This window comes from Eurosta solidaginis, chromosome 3, assembly GCF_040869045.1.
Source record: "Eurosta solidaginis isolate ZX-2024a chromosome 3, ASM4086904v1, whole genome shotgun sequence".
Taxonomy (NCBI): domain Eukaryota; kingdom Metazoa; phylum Arthropoda; class Insecta; order Diptera; family Tephritidae; genus Eurosta; species Eurosta solidaginis.
This window is the reverse complement of record NC_090321.1, coordinates 248,798,611-248,821,972: the sequence shown is the minus strand read 5'-3', so window position 1 is coordinate 248,821,972 and position 23,362 is coordinate 248,798,611. Positions and strand designations below refer to the sequence as shown.

Genomic DNA, 23,362 nt, shown 5'->3' with positions numbered 1-23,362 from the left:
GTTATTGTGAAGTACTTGAATAAAGGCCATTTTGCATTATTACATATTGGAGTTATTTATTCAACAGTTTAGCGATACGAACTTAGCAGAGGGTTGCAAATAAGAGGATTTGCAAGTAAATTCGTTACAATATGTACAACCAACCGTTATCCAATCAAAGTTAATATACTCTGTGTGCAAAGCACGCTGAGTATAAAACTAAAGATAGTGGTACACCAACACTCTAATATATTGTAACGAATTTACTTGCAAATCCTCTTATTTGCCCTTTTGCTAAGTTCGCATCGCTAAACTGTTGAATAAATAACTCCAATATTGAATAATGGAAAAATGGCCTTTATTAAAGTACTTCACAATAACATTCAAACTGTGCAACGAATAGCTTGCTTAATAACCAAACTGATTGATAACTTAAATAAAACTCTACTATTCAAAATAATACTGGTCTTGCTCGCTAGATAGCGTCTTAATCGAAATCTCAAATCAAACTGAATTCCAGCGCCTCTACAATTGCCGCCTTTCATACTCTTTGATTTCAACCTTCGCATCTTCTAGGTGCTTCCAGAATCTGCTAGTCCAGCAGCTCTCAAACTTCTCAGCTGTAACTACAGTTGCACAATTTTATAGTTTTTCTCATTGCATACTTATAGGAGTATCTCAGATATATGCATGTGTTTGTGCATTGACCCTCCGCTGCTCGTATACGTACATGGTACATATGTGTAGACGCAATTATTGTTTCGTTTATGTAGATACATAATGATTGATCTATGGATGTGAATTCACGTCACTGCTTAGCATCGGCTTAGAGACGATAGCATCGCTCAGTGCTGCTAACATTCGTTACAATATATATTTATTGCGATAGTTGGCGAATAAATTTTGTTTTTTTTTTGGCAAGGTACTGGGGAACTGTCGTAGTATTGTAATACATAGTGTGCTTTCATACTTTACCGGAAGTCTAAGGTTCAAATGCCAGCGCAGATCTCAGAAGAAACATTAAAAAAGAAAATTCGGTCACACCAGAGAAGCAGTTGGTAAGCTATAAGAGCACGAGTGAAATTACCGATGCGCCAAACTGTGTTTAAATACCAAATAAATCGTAGTTAAACCACAATAAGTGCGTTTCAATGGATAGTGATAAAGATGCCAATAAAAATTTAACATGCAAATGCAAAAGCAATGTTGTGATAATTATATTCATCTAAATCAATTTCGATTCCACCTAAGACTCGATTCTTACCTAAGACTTTGTACTATGTAGAACATATCAACATATTCACTACGGTGTCCGATATTAACTTACTTTTTTCTGAAAGCCACTCCTACTTCAGCGTTTCAAGTGCACAGCTGGGTATGTAATGTTCGGTTTCACCCGAACTTCGACTTTCTTACTTGTTGCTTTAAACTTTTCACCGAAAATTATATTTACCAAATTTCTGGACTAAAATTTAAACCAATATATCTACGAAATTGTTCAAAAATATTTTGTGGGTTTAGCTTAAAAAGCTTAAAGTTTACTGCTAAACTTTGCTAGGTTTTAAAAATAAACTAAATTTTTGACCGCATAGCGAATTTAAAATCTACTACGTTCATCGTTAACCCCTATCTACCTTATATTTCTGTGTGCAAAACTTCATTCGTTTCAACAGATGACGCTCCAAGACTGCATAAACATTTTATTGCCTAGTAATTTGTAGGAAAATTGAAAAGTTTTTTCCAACAGTTTTAGCAGAAGTTCGGCCTTGATCTTCTCTCAGATTTATAGCGCCAAAGAATTACAATAATAATAGTAAGTATCAAAAAAAAAACAAGATCATCAATTATCGCAAGGCACGAAAAGATGGAAAAGTAAGGTATGCATTAGTATGGGTCGAAACAAAGTTACAAAGTTTTTTTTATTTTTCTTTGAAAATAGGGTCGAATAGTTTTTTTCATGGTAACTTATTAATTTGTCATCAGATTCCTCAAACTGATATGCCGTATCCTTTGGTCTTATCAAGCTGTGTAATTTCTCCTAATGTGGTTTTGGCTGTTTTTTCTGTTCGCGAATTGTCGCACCTTAAAGCGTTCTTTCGGTTTCACTAAACTATGAAAAAAAAACTAACAAAGGATAAGCTGCGAATTTAAAAAGACATAAGAAATATTATGGAATTATGACATAACAATTATAAAAATCGTTAGTTGCAAAATAAAAAAATTAATTTTAGTATATAAAAAAATCAAAGAAAAATTTTTTCCGAGTCGCTCTCATCATATGTTTTAAATTTCAGGGCGGTTCTGGAACATATTTTTTTTTCTAATTCAGAGCGACCCAGTCTAATAAACATGATGTAATCTTTTCACAGCAAGCAGCGTTTGTTACATTTTGAACATAGAAAACTTCAATCTGCTGATTTGAATTGAGTTATGCGATGTAGTACGAGATTATAAAGGCGGGAAGCAAGATCGGTTTCGCTAGACGGAAAATTCAAAGTATCGCTAAATTAGTGCGTAAAAAAATTAATTTATTCAAAAACGGGAAATTATACAATCTTTTAAAAAACAACAATAGCATAAACAATAATAAATGGTAATTAATGTAACTGAATTAGAATTTATGACAAAAACTAATTTGTTTGTATAATAGTGTCTACAATTGCGAACACGAAAATAGCAGCAGCAATTTTGCAACTTCCATCAATTACATTTTTTTTTTTAATTTTCATAAATAGTGTAACTGAAGCTATGACAACCAAGCTTAAAAACGTTTTCAATAATTTTGGAAATTCAATAAGTCTGAAAGAAAATTTCGAATTTTTTATTAAGAATATTTAAAATTGTGTGACTATGCCGCTTTGTAGCCCGATTAATTTTAGCCGAAAAAAGTACAAGTGATAAGTTTCTTAAAACTTGAGTGTTCGAGTGTTTCTGCCATATCCGTTGTGAAACACCCTTCGGAAAAAAAATCGGTAAAAACTATCGCAAGTTTTGGGAGACTTACACTCATTTCCAAATGAAAAATTCGATTGCAGACTTATCGAATTTTAGAAATTTTTCAAAAACGTGTTTGAGATAAGTTTGTTTAAACTCATTAATTTAATTTTTATCTTAAATTATCAAAGAAAAAATATCTTTAGTTGGTAAAGCTTGCTAAAATGTTACCACTGCTATTTTCGTGTTCGCAGCTGTACATAACACTTACAGTTTTACTACTGCCAAAAATTCCAAATTATAGAACGTCACACCCAAGTCCTTGAGTGTCGGATAGTGTGTAGCCGTCACTATCACCGTGGATTTGGTCGGTGGTAGTGCCAAATTACGCGAGGCGAAAAAACTCCTGGTCGACTTTCTTGCTTTCCATAACCTTCTTCTTACCAACGCTAATAGGTTAATAGGGACTGTTGCGTTGGTCACTTGTGCGACTGGTCTTGAAGGCTGTTGTTCGCTGTACATATGTTAGAAACTCGAAGCGGTTCTCCTTAGTATATCTGCCCACAGTTCGGAGCCATACAGTAACGTTGAAATGTGATGTCCATCAGCAGTCTATACAAGAGTGCATGAAACTCGTAAGGATAAAGAACAGGGAAAAAACATTTAGGTTGTGGCGAGAACGGTGAAAAAATTAACGACGAAGCAGATGGACAGCGAAAAATATAACAGACGTTGATGCGTGTAACACCAGAAGCTATGGCGAGGTAAATTACTACGTAACCGAAACGTTATCCGGGTAAAAAAGGCCAAAGATCTTAAGTGGGTTTACAGCGATGCAGACGAGGACGATGCTGAACACACCTTCTTCAAATGCTGGCGATTAAACCAGAACAGACACTTAGTCATGTAAAGCATCTTAAAAAATCACTGTCGATAATGTAACATCAAAAACGCTGAGCGGACCAGAAAAGTGGCAACAAATCAGTAACTTCGTAGAAACCGTACTCAGAGCAAAAAAGTGTGACCTGAATTCAGCAATAATGAAAGGCTCTTAAAACACGAGAATTATGGAACACACCTCGGACTCCGATATGGCCAAGAATGTCGCATGTGGTCATACCAAATCGTTCCCGAGATGGTCGGATCTGCATCAGGCCAAGGACCATCAACATCGATAACACTTCCCAAGGCCTTCAGGGAGTGTCATTATCGCTGCAACAACAACAACAACTGTCGTTTAATTTATGTTGATGTATTGGGAAAACAAATTCTAAATAAGGGTAATATTTATTGATGATATTATAATGATTTAAGAGAAATTGCGCTTATTCCAAATCTTAACTTCACAACCAATAGCGTGCTTAAAACAAACTGATTGCTGCTTACTCAGCTTTCGCTCCTTTTATACACTCTGCTGTCTCGTTTGCATACTTCTAGGCGTTTCTTCTTCTAGAATTTACTACTTAGTTACCCGCTATATACATACTAGCTATAAACTACAGATGCACGTTTATAGCCTCTCGCATAGCCATATGCGCGTGTATATGTGATGATGTGATATGACGATGATTGCATACTTTTGTGAATTTCTCAGATATATGCATGTGTTTGTGCGTATCTCCCCGCTGCTTGTATGTACATATGTGTAGACATAATGATTGATTTATTGATGTGCATACAAGTCACTGCTTAGTATCGGCTTAGGGATGATAGTATCCCTTAGTGTTGCTAATATTCGTCAAAATATATATGAAATTGAAGGTTGATTGATGAAGGATGTTAGTTATCGCTTAAGCTATGATTATTCAGTTTACATATTTTAGTGAGCATATTCTCATCACGTTTGATTATTTGAATATTCTTAAACCCCAAATAATAGTTTTGAGAAGAATAATAAACAAATTTCACCCTTCAAAAACAAAAAAATGGCTGTTCAACTTTACAACACCACCGGCAATTTACATATCAATGTCTTTAAAAACAAACTCATACATAGTAAAGATTGTTATTAAGCGAATACATTAGTACCTTATGGCCACGTCACGGAGAACTTTTTCATGTAGCTGCGTTCAACGTAATCTCTTGTACGATGAGTAGATTGCACGTATTTTTATAGCAAACGGCAGATAGAGCGATACTTGCGCCATCTGAGATACAAAAGTTGGCAATCTTCAACTTTTGCTACATTTAAAGCACAAGAAGAAAAATTCGACAATTCCTTTGGCTATGAGGGCATTCAAATTTTGCAGGTGAAATTATTTTTCCCACTCTTTGGTACCTTTCCAACATTTTTCACAATCAAAACTCGCATTTTAACAAAAGAATAAGAGACAAATTATGTTAGCAACAATGTTGTATAGTTAGAATGATTATAACAGTGTTTCGCAAAATTTTGTATGTGAATTGGCATGGCGAAATAGGTTTCGATTGCGAAGTCTGAAATTCTTTAATATTTGCAAACAAAACAACTTGCGTGATTGTGGCGATGTTACTGTCATGCATAAGATTACGCACCTATATGAAAAAGTTCATTCTGACGAGGCCATTAGGTATGCCCAGTGTTAAGTTAAAAGCTACTTTTTTTTTAAACGAAATCCACATTCATAAATGTTTATCTATTATATTCTTCTTTACTCTATCTGTTTTAAACTTCATAACACTAATTTTTATGCTAACAGCACCGTGTAATTAATCACACGAAGCGTCTGTTCTGTGTCTGTCAATATGTTGTGATTAAAATAATGTAGCGTGCTGAACCAATATTTAAAAATATATGTAGGTTTGTATATAAGGGTGGGGAAAAAGTTTTTTTGTCTTACTTTATATGGAAAATGTGCTGTTAGGCACCTCTGAAAACGACGCACAAACCGTAGCTTTTAAGATGACTTTTATGAAAAGAATGCAGGTGAGATAAGTTTACAACAACTAATACATGACGATGCTGAACGAATTTGTTATTCTTCAACATTCATGGCAGTGCGCGTTCGATAGCCACTCCCGGGAGAAGAGGCTTATAAAAGATTTACAAAGTATATTTGTCCGTCTTGGGCCCGTATCCTGTCATACGCTCACGTATCAAATACTAATTTCTTTCAAACCATAACTCTGAATCATCATTTCATGGTTATTGCGATTTAAAAACTTTAATTCGGACCCTGACGTCACTTTATTAAAAATTTTCCCAAATTATTTATTTATTTATTTATTTATTATTACGGTCTTTAAGACCTAGTTTAGGTTAAAATAAGAGATTAAGCATAAATATTCATGTCACATTTACTGACGTACAATATAAAAACAATTTTTCTTTGAAGTCACTAATATTTTCACAGTCTTTCAAATCAGAAGGTAACTCATTATACAATATACATTATTCTAGGCAGTCTTATATTATTGCAATTTCTAGTTCCATAATTGTGTATTTCATGATTATAATATATTTTACTACTCAGGTAATTCGGTAACACTCCTAACCTAAGTTGGTGTATAAATTTCAATGTGAAATAACTAACTGACTGTTTAATACTAAGCCAGTTTAATCTATTGAGCATTACAATTTTTGGCATTCTTGGAGGACATTTTAAAATAAATCGCATTGCCTTGTTTTGCTGTATTTGAAGTTTCTTAATATATATATAATTACTTAATAGCAGAATAGTAGGACAATAAATAAAGTTTGGTTCAATAATAAATAATCAATTTAAACGATATACCAATATTTTATGACTTTGACTGATATGTTTACATGTTCTATACATGAAGCCTATTTTCTGTGCAATTTTCCTTTCCAGATAAGTTACATGCTCTCCAAAATTTAGATTATCATCAATCAAAACTCCTAAATACTTAATTTTGTCTACTCTTTGAATTTCCATGTTTTTTACCTTCAGCGTAATATTATTTAAACTATTGTTACTTATGATATTAGTGTTTTTACAAAATATCATGAACTTAGTTTTTTCGACATTTAATTTCAGTTTTCTAAGGCATAACCATTTGTATAGCGAGTCCAGGTCTTCTTGTACTTTCAGCATGGCACATTCTGCATATTTTTCACTTATGATAAGCAATGCGTCATCCGCAAATAGACGTATTTTACAATATTTTAAGCATCTTTTGATATCATTGATATACAATGTAAACAATATTGGCGCCAAGACCGAGCCTTGTGGTAAACCAATGTTAACATCCACCACTGATGAAACCTCCTTTCCAATTATCGTTCTCTGTTTTTTGTCACCCAAATAACTCCGGAACCATTCCAATGCTTTCCTCTTATACCAATTTTAAACATCACGTCCAATAGCTCAGAATTATCGACAGTTTCAAAAGCCCGTTTTAAATCCAAGAAGACAGACACCGTAAATTTTTTTTCCGCCATGTCTTCTTTCCAATCTGCAATTACCATATTCAACGCTATTTCACAAGAATGGCTCTTCCTGAATCCCGATTGTTCTGGGATAATCACATTGTGCTTCTCTAAGTATGCCACAAGTTGATCCTTCACCACTGTCTCCATAATTTTTTCATCTGTAGGTAACGTGTTAATTGGACGTAGGTTCTCAGGTCTCATTGTATTTTTTACTTTTTCAACAGGTATTATTGTTGAAATTTTCCAGTAACTAGGTACAATACCGCTGTTTAAGGATACGTTAATTATGTCTTTGTAGAAATTAGCAGTATATGTCATGGCATCTTTAACGACACCCTCCGATAAAAGCTTGTCGCCGCCATATTTGTTTTTAAGTGATTTTGTGATAATAATAATATCGTCCACTACAATGTCAGTAAATTTAAATGTTTCCAATGGATTACTATGATTTAAGCTTATTTCAACCCCATTTACAATTTCTTCGATGCTATCATTAACTTCAACAATACTTTGTATGAAAAAGTTATTTAGGGCATTAGCTATATCATATTCATTTTCCAGGCATTCACCGTTAATTAAAATTTTAGTGATATGTTTTTTAACATCATTAAGCTCGACGAGGTATTTTAGACACTTCCACATACGTTTCATATCGCCATTGTTATGATTTTCTCTATCTTCCATGTATTTCTTTTTTTTTTTATAAATTATGGTTCTTTTATATATTTTCTTCATGACGTTATATTCGTCCCAAAATCCAGTATTTCGAGCAGTTTTATAAGATTATATTTTTCTTTTATGCAGGTTTGTTAATTCTCGGTCGTACCACTTATTTCTTATCTGTATTTGGGTCCTCTTTATATAAGTCAGTGTTTGCATAGCCTCAGTTAAAACTTCGTCCAGGGCTTTAGTTTTAGTTTCTACTCCGGAAATTGACATAAAGCTGAAATCGCATGTTCGTAGCAAAGTTAAAAGATTTTCAGCACTATAGTACTCCCAACATGTAACAGTAGCATACCTTCTCATTTTACAAAGCTTTGTTGTTAGCACTTCGAAGTGGATTGTCTCATGGTCAGAAATGCGATGTTCACCTATATTCACTGCTTTAACTTTATCATTGTTACTGAATAGCAAATCAATTCTTGTAGACGAGTACTCTGTTATCCTTGTGTCGAAGTTTATCATTTGTATCATTGCCATTTGTGCAAATAAACTTGTTAGCTGGTTTGAGTATGTTGACGATACATTTACATTGATATTAAAATCACCAATTATTAAATTATTATCCGCCTCTTGAGATGTTCAGTGATGATTTCATTTAGATAATTAATAAAGGTGGAGTCACTGCTACTTGGTGAGTGATATAGTACACCGGTTTTCCATTTTAACGCGCATTTGTTTATTTTTACAATAATGCACCACACATTCATGTTGATAGCTTTATTACAAACTATGCTAAATTGTATATTTTCATTCATATACATGACAACACCGCCAGTATGCCTACTTTGAGAGTCGCAACGAATGCATTTGTATGTCGGAATACTAAGTTCAGAATCCAAGATATGTTCTGTTGTACACGTTTCCGTACATAACACAATACTTGGTCTTCTTATTTCAATAAGACGTTCCAGCTCGATTTTATTTGCTATGATACTACTAATATTAAGATAAATGCATTCCAAGTTGTATATATTGCTATCTCGATTTACATAATATTTTGACTTTTGCGCTGCAGTAAGGATTTTCTTTGGTTGCTAATAAACAACTTTCCTTTTCCTTGCATCTAGCTTTTGTTGGTATACGGGACAAGTTCTATCCAGAGTATCATGGTTTTCGTCAAGTCCTAGATTCAGCTCCTTGTTTGCTCGTATGCAGTTAATGCACTTGTTTACTGCATCCTTTATGCATTGCGTATGTTTATGCTCACCCAAGCATTTTTAAAATTAAAAATGAGGGTAGGTTAGGTTGAACTGGCCGGTCCATGAGGACCTCACATAGACTGATTGAGTCCGTAGTGAGGGTAATCCCCGCTTAATTTATACAAAAAAAAAAAAAAGAAACAAAAAAATCTACGAAATTTTTTTTTTTGATATTTGTCAAAACATTCGTGTTATATCCCTCTGACGGGATCTTAGCTGAGCTTCTCTTTAAATTTTTGGAGAGATACTTTTTTGTTCCTACTAAGTGGCGGAACGAGACCTACATATTTTAACCAGACTCCGAACGGCATCTAAAAAAGGAGTTTGTTTGTCGCTGAGAAGCCATGTGCAATCAAAAACAAAAATCAAACAATAACTAATGGAGAACGGGAAAAGCTGCAGAAGTAGAGCTGGAACCAAAATCGAAGCCTTAACATAAATCCAATGCGTAATCGAAATCCTTACCCAAACCGTAACCGGACGAAACCGGAATTGAAAATAAACAAGTAAGGTAGGCTAAGTTCGGGTATAACCGAACATTACATACTCAGTTGAGAGCTATGGAGACAAAGTAAGGGAAAATCACCATGTAGGAAAATGAACCTAGGGTAACACTGTAATGTGTTTGTATGACATGTGTATCAAATATTAAAGGGTATTTTAAGAGGGCCATATTTCTATAGGTGGACGCCATTTACGGATATCGCCATAAAGGTGGACCAAAGATGACTCTAGTATTTGTTTGTACGATATGGGTATCAAATGAAAGGTGTTAATGAGTATTTTAAAAGAGAGTGGGCCTTAGTTCTATAAGTGGACGCCTTTTCGAGATATCGCCACAAAGGTGGACCAGGGGTGACTCTAGGGTTTGTTTGTACGATGTGGGTATCAAATGAAAGGTGTTAATGAGTATTTATAAAGGGAGTGGCCTTAGTTCTATAGGTGGACGCCTTTTCGGGATATCGTTATAAAGGTGGACCAGGGGTGACTCTATAATGTGTTTGTACGATATGGGTATCAAATTAAAGGTATAAATGAGGGTTTTAAAAAGGAGTGGTGGTAGTTGTATATGTGAAGGCGTTTTCGAGATATCGACAAAAATGTGGACCAGGGTGACCAAGAACATCTTCTGTCGGGTACCGCTAATTTATTTATATATGTCATACCACGAACAGTATTCCTGCCAAGATTCCTTTTCCAAGATTTCCTTTTGATTTCACGCAGCAGAACTTTTTCATTTTCTTCTACTTAATATGGTAGGTGTCACACCCATTTTACAAAGTTTTTTCTAAAGTTAAATTTTGCGTCAATAAACCAATCCGATCACCATGTTTCATCCCTTTTTTCGTATTTGGTATAGAATTATGGCATTTTTTTTTTATTTTTCGTAATTTTCGATATCGAAAAAGTGGGCGTGATTATAGTTGGATTTCGGCCATTTTTATACCAATACAAAGTGAGTTCAGAAAATTACGTGAACTGAGTTTAGTAAAGATATATCGATTTTTGTTCTTCAAGTTATCCTGTTAACGGCCGAGTGGAAGGACAGACGGTCGACTGTGTACAAAAACTGGACGTGGCTTCAACCGATTTCGCCCTTTTTCACACAAAACAGTTATCGTCCTAGAATCTAAGCCTCTACCAAATTTCACAAGGATTGGTAAATTTTTGTTCGACTTATGGCATTAAAAGTATCATAGACAAATTAAATGAAAAAGGGCGGAGCCACGCCAATTTTGAAAATTTCTTTTATTTTTGTATTTTGTTGCACCATATCATTACTGGAGTTGAATGTTGACATAATTTACTTATATGCTGCAAAGATATTAACTTTTTTTTTAAATTTGACTTACAAAAAAAAATTTTTTAAAGTGGGCGTGGTCGTTCTCCAATTTTGCTAGTTTTTATTAAGCATACATATAGTAATAGGAGTAACGTACCTGCCAAATTACAGCTTGCAAAACTTTTAAATTACCTTCTTTTGAAAGTGGGCGGTGCCACGCCCATTTTCTAAATTTTACTAATTTTCTATTCTGCGTCATAATTTCAACTCACCTACCAAGTTTCATCGCTTTACCCGTCTTTGGCAATGAATTATCGCACTTTTTCGATTTTTCGAAAAAGTGGGCGTGGTTATAATCCGATATCGTTCATTTTAAATAGCGATCTGAGATGAGTGCCCAGGAATCTCGATACAAAATTTCATCAAGATACCCCAAAATTTACTGAAATTATCATGTTAACGAACGGACGGACACGGCTCAATCAAATTTTTTTTCGATACTGATGATTTTGATATATGGAAGTCTATATCTATCTCGATTCCTTTATACCTGTACAACCAACCGTTATCCAATCAAACTTAATATACTCTGTGAGCTCTGCTCAACTGAGTATAAAAAGGAATCGAAATCGAAAGCCTAGCCGAAACTGAAATCCAATGCATTATCGAAGTCCTTACCCAAACCGTAAGAGGACGAAACCGTAACTGAAATCCAATGCGTAATCGATGTCCTAACCCAAAGCGGAACTGGACGAAACCAGAACTGAAACTAAAACAGGAATCTAAATTGAAAGCCCAGCCGAAACTGAACCCAAATGCGGAACCGAATTAGAAAACAAAACCGGAACCGGTCCGAAACCGTAACTGATACAGGAATTGAAATCGAACTTAGATCGGAAGTTGGAATCAAACCAGCAACGGACCAAACCCATGAAACATTGAAATTGAATTAAAACTCAGACCCTTACCAAAGCGGTAACCAAAACTGGAATCGAAATCCGCTCTAGAACTGGAGTCGAAACTTTAGGCGAAATTGAACAGATGCCGAATCTTAGACTGGGACCTAAAACGGACCGTAACAGAAATATGAATATAATTCGAAAGCCTAACCGAAAACGGAATCGTATGCGGAACCAAAACGGACAACGGAACTGAAACTGGAACCGAAATTGGAACCAAGTGCGGAATAGAATCTAAAACAAAAAACAGGAAGCAGATAAAAACCAGAAGTGAAACAAGAATAGAAACCGAAACACTTACCTAAACTAAAATCTAGATCGCAACTTAAGCTGGAATCGAAATCGAAACCGGGCCGATACCGAAATTAAAACTGGAAGCCAAATCATATAGGAAATCGGAATCAAAGCTGGAACCGATATTCGATCTAACCGAAATTGGAATCAAAGTCGTACCGCGATCGGAACGTATGTAAATAAAAATCCTAACCAAATTCGAAATCAAAATCGTTCCGAAGTAGGAACCGAAATCGAAATTGAAACCAGAATCAATATCGAACTAAAACCTTACCGTGATCGAAACCGGATACTTAGCCGAATCCAAGCCTGAACACGATCGAAACCGAAACCACATCCAATCCAAGACTGCGACCTTTACGAAACCCTGCTGAAACCGGTATCAAATCTTGAACCGAAACCGATACAGCTGCTTAGTTGAAAGCTAAATTATAGTAAACTTTTAGTCAGCTTCTTTTAATTTTTTGTTGGGTATAATAACATAAGCAAATTAGAAGCCACTTAATTTATTAGACAATAGAAAAGTTTAATAAAAGTAGGTGTCTACGTATGTATATATATATGAGGGTCGCCCTTGAACATCAAGCCCATTCAAATGAAAATAGATTACATCCGCGGTCATAAGTTTAAAGTATATACGAGCTCTCTAGACCAAAATATATCTTAGCTATGAAAATTACAAAACCATAAAAACAAATTTACAATGATCATAGGTAATAAACGCCAAAGTTGCATGTAAGACTTAGGTTGTTATTGCTAGTAAACACAAATAAACCACATAATTTAAGTCCAGGTTGGAGACAGTTAAGGTGGCAAAAGACGAAAGTAATTTTATTGTATATATCATGCCCAAAATCGATAAATTTGTATTTAAGAATATCATATATATATTTTGGAAAAGAATCAAAAAGTATGAAGCTCGGATTATATTACAAAAACACATCTTAAGCGGCTGTAATGAGCACCAACTTTTCCTCCAGCGTCTTAAGAGGTTTAGGATAATTTCGCGGTAGTCATGCTTGCCTCAACAGGCAGCCAATATCCACAGATAATACTCATATTTCCGAAACGTACCAGATCAAAAAAACTCCCTTAAAACCTTCGCGGAGCGTGTTACAAGAAGTAAAAGGACAAACTTATATGTGTGATATCTTCAATTAATTATTATTGATTTTGTGAATTAGCTCAACAAAATGATAACTTAATTTTCTTTAATAGCCAAAGAATTTTTTTATTACGACAGCTGTGCTACAAGCGTTCCCACATCCAATAAGGACAAATATTGTCATTTCATAATTGTAAAAAAAAATTGTTCATTTATTTTGTTTTTTTTTTTTTCTTTTTTAGGGTGACCATAGTGTATGATTTTATTTTAATATATGCAGATCCGGCATATATTAAATTAGAAAGCCTCTGTTTTTTAAACGGTTTTATTTAGCTTGACTTGCCCAACGCTTTTATTTAATTGTCTGATCAACGCCCTAGATTGATTAGAAGTATGATGACTAGTACATAGGACTTACCTTATTATTTTCTAGCTTTTAGTATTATTACTAATTCAATGAAATTTTCCTACATATTCACGTAGCTGTAAAGAGCGTGAGTTACGGCTAGCTATCGATGGACTCGAACAGCGATAAAAAATTCTCGACTGATACGGTCAACGATAAATGACTTAAATTATTCTTAGTTGTCAACATCACCATCGAGTTGTGTAGCATACATGTTTAAAGATAAGTATTTCTGTAACTTACCAGGCGAGGCTGCAAGTCTATTCGAGAAGGAGACGGTGAGATTACCTAGTAGGATCGTGGTTGATTGTTGTTGTTGTAGCAGTGCTTCGCCCCATATAATAGGTACGACCATTCACTAATTTTGATCAACATCCTCTAATGTGATTCCGAGGAAACTTGCAGTTTCAATAAGGTTGGGCCAGCGAGGCGCTGGTTCCACTTTGCAATTGAAAAGATTGTTGGTGTCATGTGGGCACACAATACAAGCGGTATATACTTTGGGTATGTCGGGGTTGATTATGGATAAGACAGATTTTAACCTATTACAGTCTCCAGATCAAAATTGAGCTTGAGCGACGCGCATCTACCTGGGGAGGTTGCTTTCCTCAACTGCAAGTAAAGGGTATTCGTGTGTAAGAATGCGGTTCACCGAGAAATACCTAACATAGTAATCCGATGCCTTTTTGTCGATATCTCTGAGGGCCTTTTCATATTCTTTTCTTCTGCTGATTTCATAAAGTGGATTTCTTCATAATTCATCGCAGATTCATTCGCAGATAACTTCTTAAGTTCCTTGCAAGCGGAGCCTTTTCAATCAAATATCTGTTGGGATGCCCAGATTTCTGGGTGTTCAGCAGAAAATGTTTGTTCAGCATTTCATTTCTCTCCTATGTGGGGGTTATTCTCGCCTCACTGTGTAGATGATGTTATGGGGACTAAGGAGACATTCGGTGAACACAGTGTTTTGGCAGGCCTGCAGTTTCCTCAAGTGTGTTTATTTTATGCGCGGCGTCCCTATTGGGGACGCGTTGCATACAAACTGCGTGCAAATTTCTTTATAGCTGGTTATGAGCGTTCCTTTATCTTTGCCCCAAGTGCTGCCGGAAAGAAACTTGAGGATTTTGTTATGGCTCTGGACTTAAGTACAATGGCGGCTATATGCTCGCAAAAATTTAGATCCTGAGATCAAACGCCATTCCCAGTATTTTTAGATGTAAGACAATCGGCAGCGCAATACCATCGACGTGGGTTTCCAAAATGCTCGACGTTTGCCATTTCTACGTTATACATATGGTCGCCGAGAATTTGGCCGGTAAAGGTGTCCGATTTCGCCTGGTGATTTTATAGCATTGCTCACAGATGGACGGGCAGGTACCTATAGCCATTATCGTGCAGTCCTCGGCGTGGGGAAGGGAGCTTCGATATGTAGTTAAACAAAATAAGATTTTGATATAACGTTACTGAGATGCACCACTAATTTGTACTCCATGTTCTTAGACTGTAGGAGAATATTTTGAAGGAAAATGGATTGACTTTAGTGGGAATCTCTCCACTAGTCGGTCAGTTGATTTTCTTATTACAATTTGGAGGGATTAGGGATGGAGGAGACAGCGGATACAGTGGTGATCAATGGGTGTATTGTCAGTTAGAGTCGTGCGGGAGGCTCTAACTCTGCCTAAACCCTAGGCCCTCGTTTCGGAGTAAGACGATGCTTAGTAGATTCTGCAAGGAAGGACCTTATCTCGAATGTGAAATGGCATTGCAATAGGATGCCATGACCTATAGAATAGAAAAGGTGCTAGTTAGGCCTCAAACCCCACCAATTGTTTCAACTCACATCATCAATGGGGTAAACGGGTATTGGGTGCTGATCAAACGCTTTTTTGACTCGAGTGCTTTGGTGCATCGTGAAGCTATGCCGCCGTCAGCAGGTACTGACGCAAAACCTCACAAACTCTGTTGGTATAAACTCCATTAACATGCTGATTTGCATTAATTAGTTAAGTAGCATTCTATATAGTTTCTGGAAAAATATCTCTTGTTGCAGAAAGTAAGAAAAAGTAATATTTGCAGTGTCAGTGAACTTTTGCCGAGTCAGCAACTTATTAACTATTTTTCTTTTCCTTTTTAAGAATTCAACGATATTGTGTACTATTCTAGCACTAAGCGCACTTATGGCTCACACCCCTGTCATCGATGCCGCTAGAATACTTGCTACATTTCCGTTTCCCGGTACAAGCCATTTTATGATGTTTCGGGCTTTGACGAAAGAGCTGATAAAACATGGACATCAGGTATGAAATGCAATTCATATATAATTATTTCTATTTCATTTTCATATTTAGGTGACAGCGATTACGGCGTTCACGTTGGATCCAAGCAACCAATTGGGCAAGAACTATACAGAGGTTTTAATTGAACCAGTGTACGACTTTTGGAAGGATGGTGAGTTTTTTTAAAGCTTTCATGAAAATTAAATGGTAAGTTAAGTATGTCACCAATCTCGAAACTGTCAGGGAGAAGATATAAGCCCACCAATAACTATACCGAAATGATCACTATGAAGAGCTGAGTTGATTACACCATGTCCGTGTGTCTGTCTGTCCGTCTCTCTGTTTGAACGCAAACTAGCCCTTCAATTTTTGAGAAATATTAATAAAATTTGGCAAGCGGTTATATTTAGGTGTCCGATTAGACATTTGTCCGAACCGGCCGAATCGGACCCCTATAGCATATATGTACAAAAGATTTTTCAGAAAAGATGATTTTTGTCATATCTTCCTCAATTCATCAAATCGATGCTTTAAATTTCACCATAAGCTTTCGCATAAAGCACATATTGGTGTCTGAAAAAATTGATTAGATCGGTCGTATACAACCTTTCGGAATTGCTGCCCCATTTCATCAGCTAGAAGCTTCGCATTTCACCAAATGCCTACGTATCCAGTAGTTATTGGTGTCTAAAAAAATCAAAGAGATCGGTCGTGTTTGTAGTACATATCCCATCAACCGTTTGTTTAGATAAGAAGCTTTCCTGGCACATTTTTCCAGACACAAGCTTACGTATTTAGTAGTTATTCTTGTACGAAATAACCAAAGAAATCGGCTGTGTATATAGTACCGACACATCCGACAGTCCCGTCCTTTTTTTAAACTGCTTTGATCAAATCGATTCAATTTGTCGAAATAAAAAAAGGCATGAGTATCAACGTTCGATGTGTGAGCACACAAGGGCACTTCCTGGGATTGAAGGTAAACCATATCAGAGGTAAATTTTCCAGAAGCAAATAATTTCGGAACTCGTCGAATTATCGATTCATTTTCAGCTTGTTATCGTCTTGCCATCGGCTCTTAATTGGTTCCTTATCGGTTTGATATCGAACGGTATCAGATGTGTACTCGATTTTGAAATTTTACCTGTATCTATTTCATTAAAATAATTTATCGATTACTTCTCGATAATAAATCAATAACACGCCAATAAAGAATTGGTTAAACTCCGGTAGCATATCATAACTTTTGAAATGTATAATCGATACATTTTTGATAGCATATCGATAACTCCGATAAGTTTTTCTTAATAAATCGGTATCAGGCCAATGACAAATTGGTAATATTGTGATAAAAAATCAATAAGTTTTTGAGAAGATATCGATATCTTTTCGATAAATACTCAATCTTTTTTTTTTTCATAATAATCGATAACTTTTCGTTAACAAACAAATAAGTCGTCGATAAATTATCGATAACTCATCGATAAGCTTTGTTATCGGTAACAAACTTATACCACTTATAGCAAATCTATAACTCATCCATACTTCATTGAAAAGACTCCGATTACAAATAACACGCAATTATCCCGTTGATAACAAACCAATAACTTATCGTTAACAAACTGTTAACAAACTGTTATCAAATCGTTTCGTTAGTGACGCTTATGCCTACACCTACCTTGGCAATCGTCTGAAACTATGCATTTCGTTCAGCCTCAAATCTTTGTGGTTCCTCACAACTAACGTTCCTGAGTTTTCTTTAGTATAAGCTTAATTTAATTTTGAACTGCATTTATTTTAACTATTTCCAGTTACTGAGGATGCCGGTGCTCAGAACATATTCGAACTCACAAGCATGGATTTGGCCGGTTTTTTACAAATGTTACAAATATTAGGCATAGCCACAACAGAGCATGCGCTCAAACAACCCAAGGTACAGGCCATCATTAATGCCAAGAAAACCGACGATGTTTATGATTTACTCTTAACCGAACAATTCTATGATGAGCCATTTCTCGCATTGGCTTACATTTATAAAATTCCCATTGTCAGTGTAAGTACATTGGGCTATGAGAATCATATGAGTCAAATGGTTGGCCTTATTTCACCATGGTCTTATGTACCACACGGCTTTTTGCCTGTGACCGAACGTATGAGCTTTTGGGAACGTGTACAAAATACCTATTACTCATTATATGAAGATTTACATCGAGAATACATATATTTCCCAAAAATGGATAAGCTGGTAGAAAAATATTTTGGGCATTTACCAAGTGAGTGAACAAAATACAATTTGAAGTACCTTCATTTAAATAAAAAAATTATCTTCCAGTTAAGTTTCCCAAGGTTACAGTGATGGAGAAGAGCTTATCGGCCTTGCTGCTTAATAGTTATACTCCATTGACCAGTACACGTCCAACAATCGATGCTTTGGTGCCCGTCGGTGGTATGCATATTTATCCACCGAAAACTTTGCCTGCAGATATAAAAACGTTTTTGGATGAAGCTACACATGGAGTTATTTACTTCAGTTTAGGTAAAATTATTTCTCCATCTATATCGAATTTTTTTTCATATTGCGGATAACAGCGTGGTTCGTATCTCGTATCGTAGGCAGAATTGATCTTGGAACAAAAGCTACAACGAATTGGGTCCCTATGATATATTTCGTTCTCGTAAATAACGACGAGAATTGAAAAATAACCTAAAGATTTCTGAAATGGATATCCCAGCAGAATAGTAGCACTCCCACTTCTAATTCCGATTCCAATCTCTACACCGATAACACTCTAATTCCTACTCTCCCTACCGCTCACCCTCCCACTCGCACATCCATTGCCGCTACTCCCTCACTACAATTTCCTCCATGCCGAAAACCGCAAAAACTATTTAAAACAGTTATCAGTTCACATAGTTCTTCTCAATATCACTTCACATAATTCTTCTCAAAGAGCTAATTTTTTATATGTTGCTGTTGTTGCTGTAGCAGCGCTTCGCCCCATCCAATAGATGCGATCACCACAAATTGTCAGCAATAACCTCTTTCAGGAGTACGAGGAAACTTGCTCTCTCAATAGGGTTGGAGCAAAGAGATAGGGGTGTTAGAGGCGTTGGTAGAAAAGATGGTTGGGGTCATGTGAGAACATATTACAGGCAGGACATACATTGGGTATATGGGGGTTGATTCTGGATAAGTAAGAGTTTAACCTATTACTGTATGCATATCGAATTTGAGCTATAGTTACACGCGTCTCCCTGGAGAGGCTGGTTTCATCAACTGATAGTTCAGGGTATTTGTCTTTCAGAGCGGTTTTCACTGGTCAACTGTTGGTGTAGTAAATCGACGCCTTTTTATGGATATCTCTGAGGGCCTTTTCATGCTCCTTTTTTACATACGGCTCACTGAGGCGGGACCTCTGCAATCAGATTTCTTTTGGGATGCCCAGGTTTCCGGGTATTAAGCAGAAACTGCTTTTTCAGCATTTGTATATGTCTGGGCGGCGGCCCAAAGAGGTATTTTGTCGAGTGCTTTCCAAGGTATCGGTCTTGTAAAATTTGTTTGTTATGTATAACAGTTTTCTATTTAAACCCGTTACGGACAGTTTTCTATTCAAACCCGTTGGACGTTATGTCGATGGGTATGCCCCGAAGGAGTTATGATAAAATATTCGTCAAAGACCAACTAGACAAATGGGTAAGTAGAATGTACTCAATTGTACTAGAAGTAAGGTCATCAAAGCAAGACCATTCACGGGCTTGGTTTGCAGAATATCTACCAGATGTGACCCTAAAGCAGGCATACTTTTGCCCCTCGTATACACTAACGATTTAGTGAGACGATCGCCGCTAAACTCCTTCCAACAGTCTTGTGGAAGGGCTGAGAATTTCCCAATCTTTTTGTTCTCCTTGTAGAGATAAGGAGACTCCACGAAGGCTTTGAGGAGTTTTACATTACAAATTGTGTCACATTGATTAGAGTGAGTTTAATGATGAAATGTTTATAAAAGGTTCCGAAACGAATATCACTCTACCGCATTACTCATTACGACCATCGCTGATCTGTTCCCTATAAAAAATAGAAGAATACACTTTAGGGTACAGAATTTTATATGGTTAATATATGTTTTCTACAATCTGGCGAAGGAGAGGAACAGGGATCCTTCAACAGAAAGATGTTCTATGATAACTTATTTGTAAGTAGCTAGTTGGCGGAATGTTTCTTCATCCGGCACTAAACGAGGGATAAAAATAGCTCCGATTTCTCGTGTGGGAAACTATATTGCACATCCTATCAACCTTGTCTCAATTTACCTAACTTAGGATCGCACAGAAAGCTTGCAGCTGGGAAGCTGTTCGACTTACAGTTTTCTGTGAAATATCTCCATGTTAAAAAAGTTCATCAGTGCGGATATGGGTAAACTTCTTAGTCCAGAGGAATGACGGCTATATACGATTACTATAAATTAAAATTCGTATTTCTCCTTCTACAATAGGCAGCAATGTGCAGAGCAAGGATATGCCAGAAGAATTCTTGCAAGTTTTCTTTGATGTTTTTCGCAGCATGAAACAACGCGTATTGTGGAAGTTCGAAAATGAAAGCTTACCAAATTCACCACCAAATGTTATGGTGAAAAAATGGATGCCACAAAGTGATATATTGGCACACCCTAATGTGCGCGTTTTTATCACACATGGTGGCCTATTGGGTTCACAAGAAGGCGTTTACCATGGAGTTCCTATGTTGGGCATGCCCTTCTATTGTGATCAGGTATGAAAAGACAGGTTGAGTTTAAACCAAAAGTGATTTATTATAATCTTGTTTATTTTATTCCAGCATCTAAATTTAAAGAAAGCTGCACTCTACGGCTATGCCATAAGTCTACATTTTCAATCGATCACTCGTGACATTTTAGAAAATGCGCTCACCGAACTGCTAGAGAATCCTAGCTATCGTAATAATATTAAACGTATCTCAGCGATTTTCCGTGATCGTCCGCAGAGCGCACGTGAAACTGCCGTTTATTGGATTGAGTATGTGGTGCGCCATAAGGGCGCTCCTCATTTACGTGCAGCTGGTATGGAATTGACGTGGTATCAATTTTATTTGTTGGATGTGGTTGCATTTATCATAGGGGTTTCTGTTTTTGTCATAATCATTTTATTACGTTTTATTTCAAGTTGCCTAACAAGTCGTAAAAGTGAAAGCGCTAATAACAGTGAAGTAAATAAACTGAAGAATCATTAAATATAAATTGTGTTTTTTTTTTTTTTTTTGAACTTAAAAATATCTATTTGAAACCACAGTTGCCAACTGTCCAGTTTTCGACCGGACAACTCGGTTTTTGCGCTGATTGCCCGTGTCCGGTTTTGATGCCTAACCGAACATCGAAATGTTCGGTTTTAAGTTTTTCAGTTAAAAAATTACACATATAATACTGTAACGAATTTAGGGAAAATCCGCTTATTTTACACCTTCTACTAACGTTCGTATCGCTAAATTTTTGAATAAATAACTCCAATATTGTATAATGCAAACGGTCTTTATTAGACTACTTTGAAAGTACTTCACAATAACACTTATAGTTCGCAACTAATAGCGCGCTTAAGTCAAACTGTTTATTGACTACTCAGCTTTCGTTGCTTTTATACTCTGTGCCCAAATGTCTAGACGTTTCTTCTGCTAGAACTGTCTACTTGGTTACCAGCTATACGCGTCGCGTGTGTATCTGTAGTTTGTAGCATCTCGCATAGCCATATGCGCGTGTATATGTGAGTACTACTTCAACGGATGACTGTGTGTGAACTGTGTGTGAGTTATCTCTTCGTCGCCTTGTATGCATGTGGGTAAATGATTACTGATTTGATGTACACAAGAGTGGCAGCTTATTTTATTGTGGTTGCGCCTTCATTTACTTTGTATCAGATTAGTGATGTGCATCAATTAGTGATGCTAATATTCTTCACACTACCCTCCACCTAAGTATGATCGTCCCGATCAGACAAGTTTCTCCATCTAACCACTGCTAGCCTCTCCAAATGAATCACCCTTCTATTTCGTGGTTTCCCAATGGTTTGTATGCGGTAGATAGTATCACTGATCCTCTTCACAACTTTGTACGGGCTTTCCCAACTGTGCCAAAATGTGGATGGAACACCTTTCCTCCGGTGAGGAATTATTGTTATTATCAAACCTGTGTTTCATCTTACTACTCATTACCCTGGTTCGTTCCCTTACACTCTGTTGTTTGGCCAATGAACTACTTCGTAAAGCTTGCGATTGACGGATTGGCTTCGAATAATCAGTATCGTTCCGACGTCTCACAACAGTAGTGCGCCCTGGCTTGAAGCTACCCTCGCATTCTTTCTGGGAAATTCTTTCCTTCGTTTTAGTGCGTCCATATGGGTTTGTCAATGCCAGTGGATTACTCACCTGTGCGATGGTTGTTGGCGCTCGAACGTTCGAAAAAAGAAGCAAAAGTCAAACCGCGAAAAAGTCCGCGGCACCTGCCGATAGCTAACATTCGTCGAATTTTCCTCCTTCGAAGTTAGCGCTCGGCAGGTGTTAGTCGCTACGGTAATAAAAAGATAACAGAATAAGATAAAATTGCATTCGGATTTTTCTGCACTTAAAATAGTATTCTTCAAAAAAATCATAATGCGTAAAATCTGAAGGCCAAATCTGGTCGTACGTGAAATAATAGGCAGTATATAGTCTTCTGTTTGTCTCGCGTGATAAATTTTCTCTCATCACCGATATGAAACATCTACGCAACAAAGAATTACGTAAGAAATCCACTATATTGAGCAACTACTACACTCAAGATCTTGAGGAAAATTTGGGAAGTGAAGTGCTTTTTTTCAAGGCATACTGCACCGAAAAGAACATTTCAAATTATTCTCCACTGGAACTGTTGAAAATGCTGAGACAGCATAATTTGCATATCTCTTACCCTAATGTTGACATTGCGTTGCGAATATTTGTTTCAATCCCTATTGCAAATTGTAGCACAGAGAGATCGTTTTCTGTTTTAAAACGCGTGAAAAACTACCTCAGATCTTCACTGGACAAAAACAGATTGAATGCTCCTGCATTGTTGACCATAGAAGCAGAATTGTTTTTTTCTATCGATTGTGATGATATCATTTGCGAATTCGCAGCTGAAAGCTCAAGACGCAAAGAAATGTAAATGAGGAATGTTTGGAAAAAAGTTAAGGTTAAATACCCCATTAATGCAAATGCCGATTATCTTGATTTCGTTATATATTTCATTAATAACAAACTACACTGTAATAAAGCACCGAATATTTCAATCGTTGCGTTAAATAGTGTTA

General features: G+C 36.3%; 1 protein-coding gene across 1 annotated transcript; it reads left to right on the top strand.

The window, feature by feature from the left end:
• Window positions 1-2,428: 2,428 nt before the first annotated feature.
• On the top strand, window positions 2,429-21,282 carry LOC137245351 (UDP-glycosyltransferase UGT5-like). The gene is made up of 7 exons (XM_067775860.1): window positions 2,429-2,572; window positions 15,890-16,051; window positions 16,103-16,202; window positions 17,842-18,303; window positions 18,363-18,566; window positions 20,524-20,798; window positions 20,865-21,282. Exons 1-7 carry the CDS (start codon window positions 2,570-2,572, stop codon window positions 21,273-21,275), a joined length of 1,617 nt encoding a protein of 538 aa, XP_067631961.1. The 5' UTR covers window positions 2,429-2,569; the 3' UTR covers window positions 21,276-21,282.
• Window positions 21,283-23,362: the final 2,080 nt, after the last annotated feature.

Bases quoted from the DNA above. Each gene is read 5' to 3' on its own strand.
- LOC137245351 (XM_067775860.1), top strand. The intron at 18,304-18,362 runs GTGAGTGAACAA...ATTATCTTCCAG, and splicing joins ATATTTTGGGCATTTACCAA to TTAAGTTTCCCAAGGTTACA. The intron at 18,567-20,523 runs GTAAAATTATTT...CTTCTACAATAG, and splicing joins AGTTATTTACTTCAGTTTAG to GCAGCAATGTGCAGAGCAAG.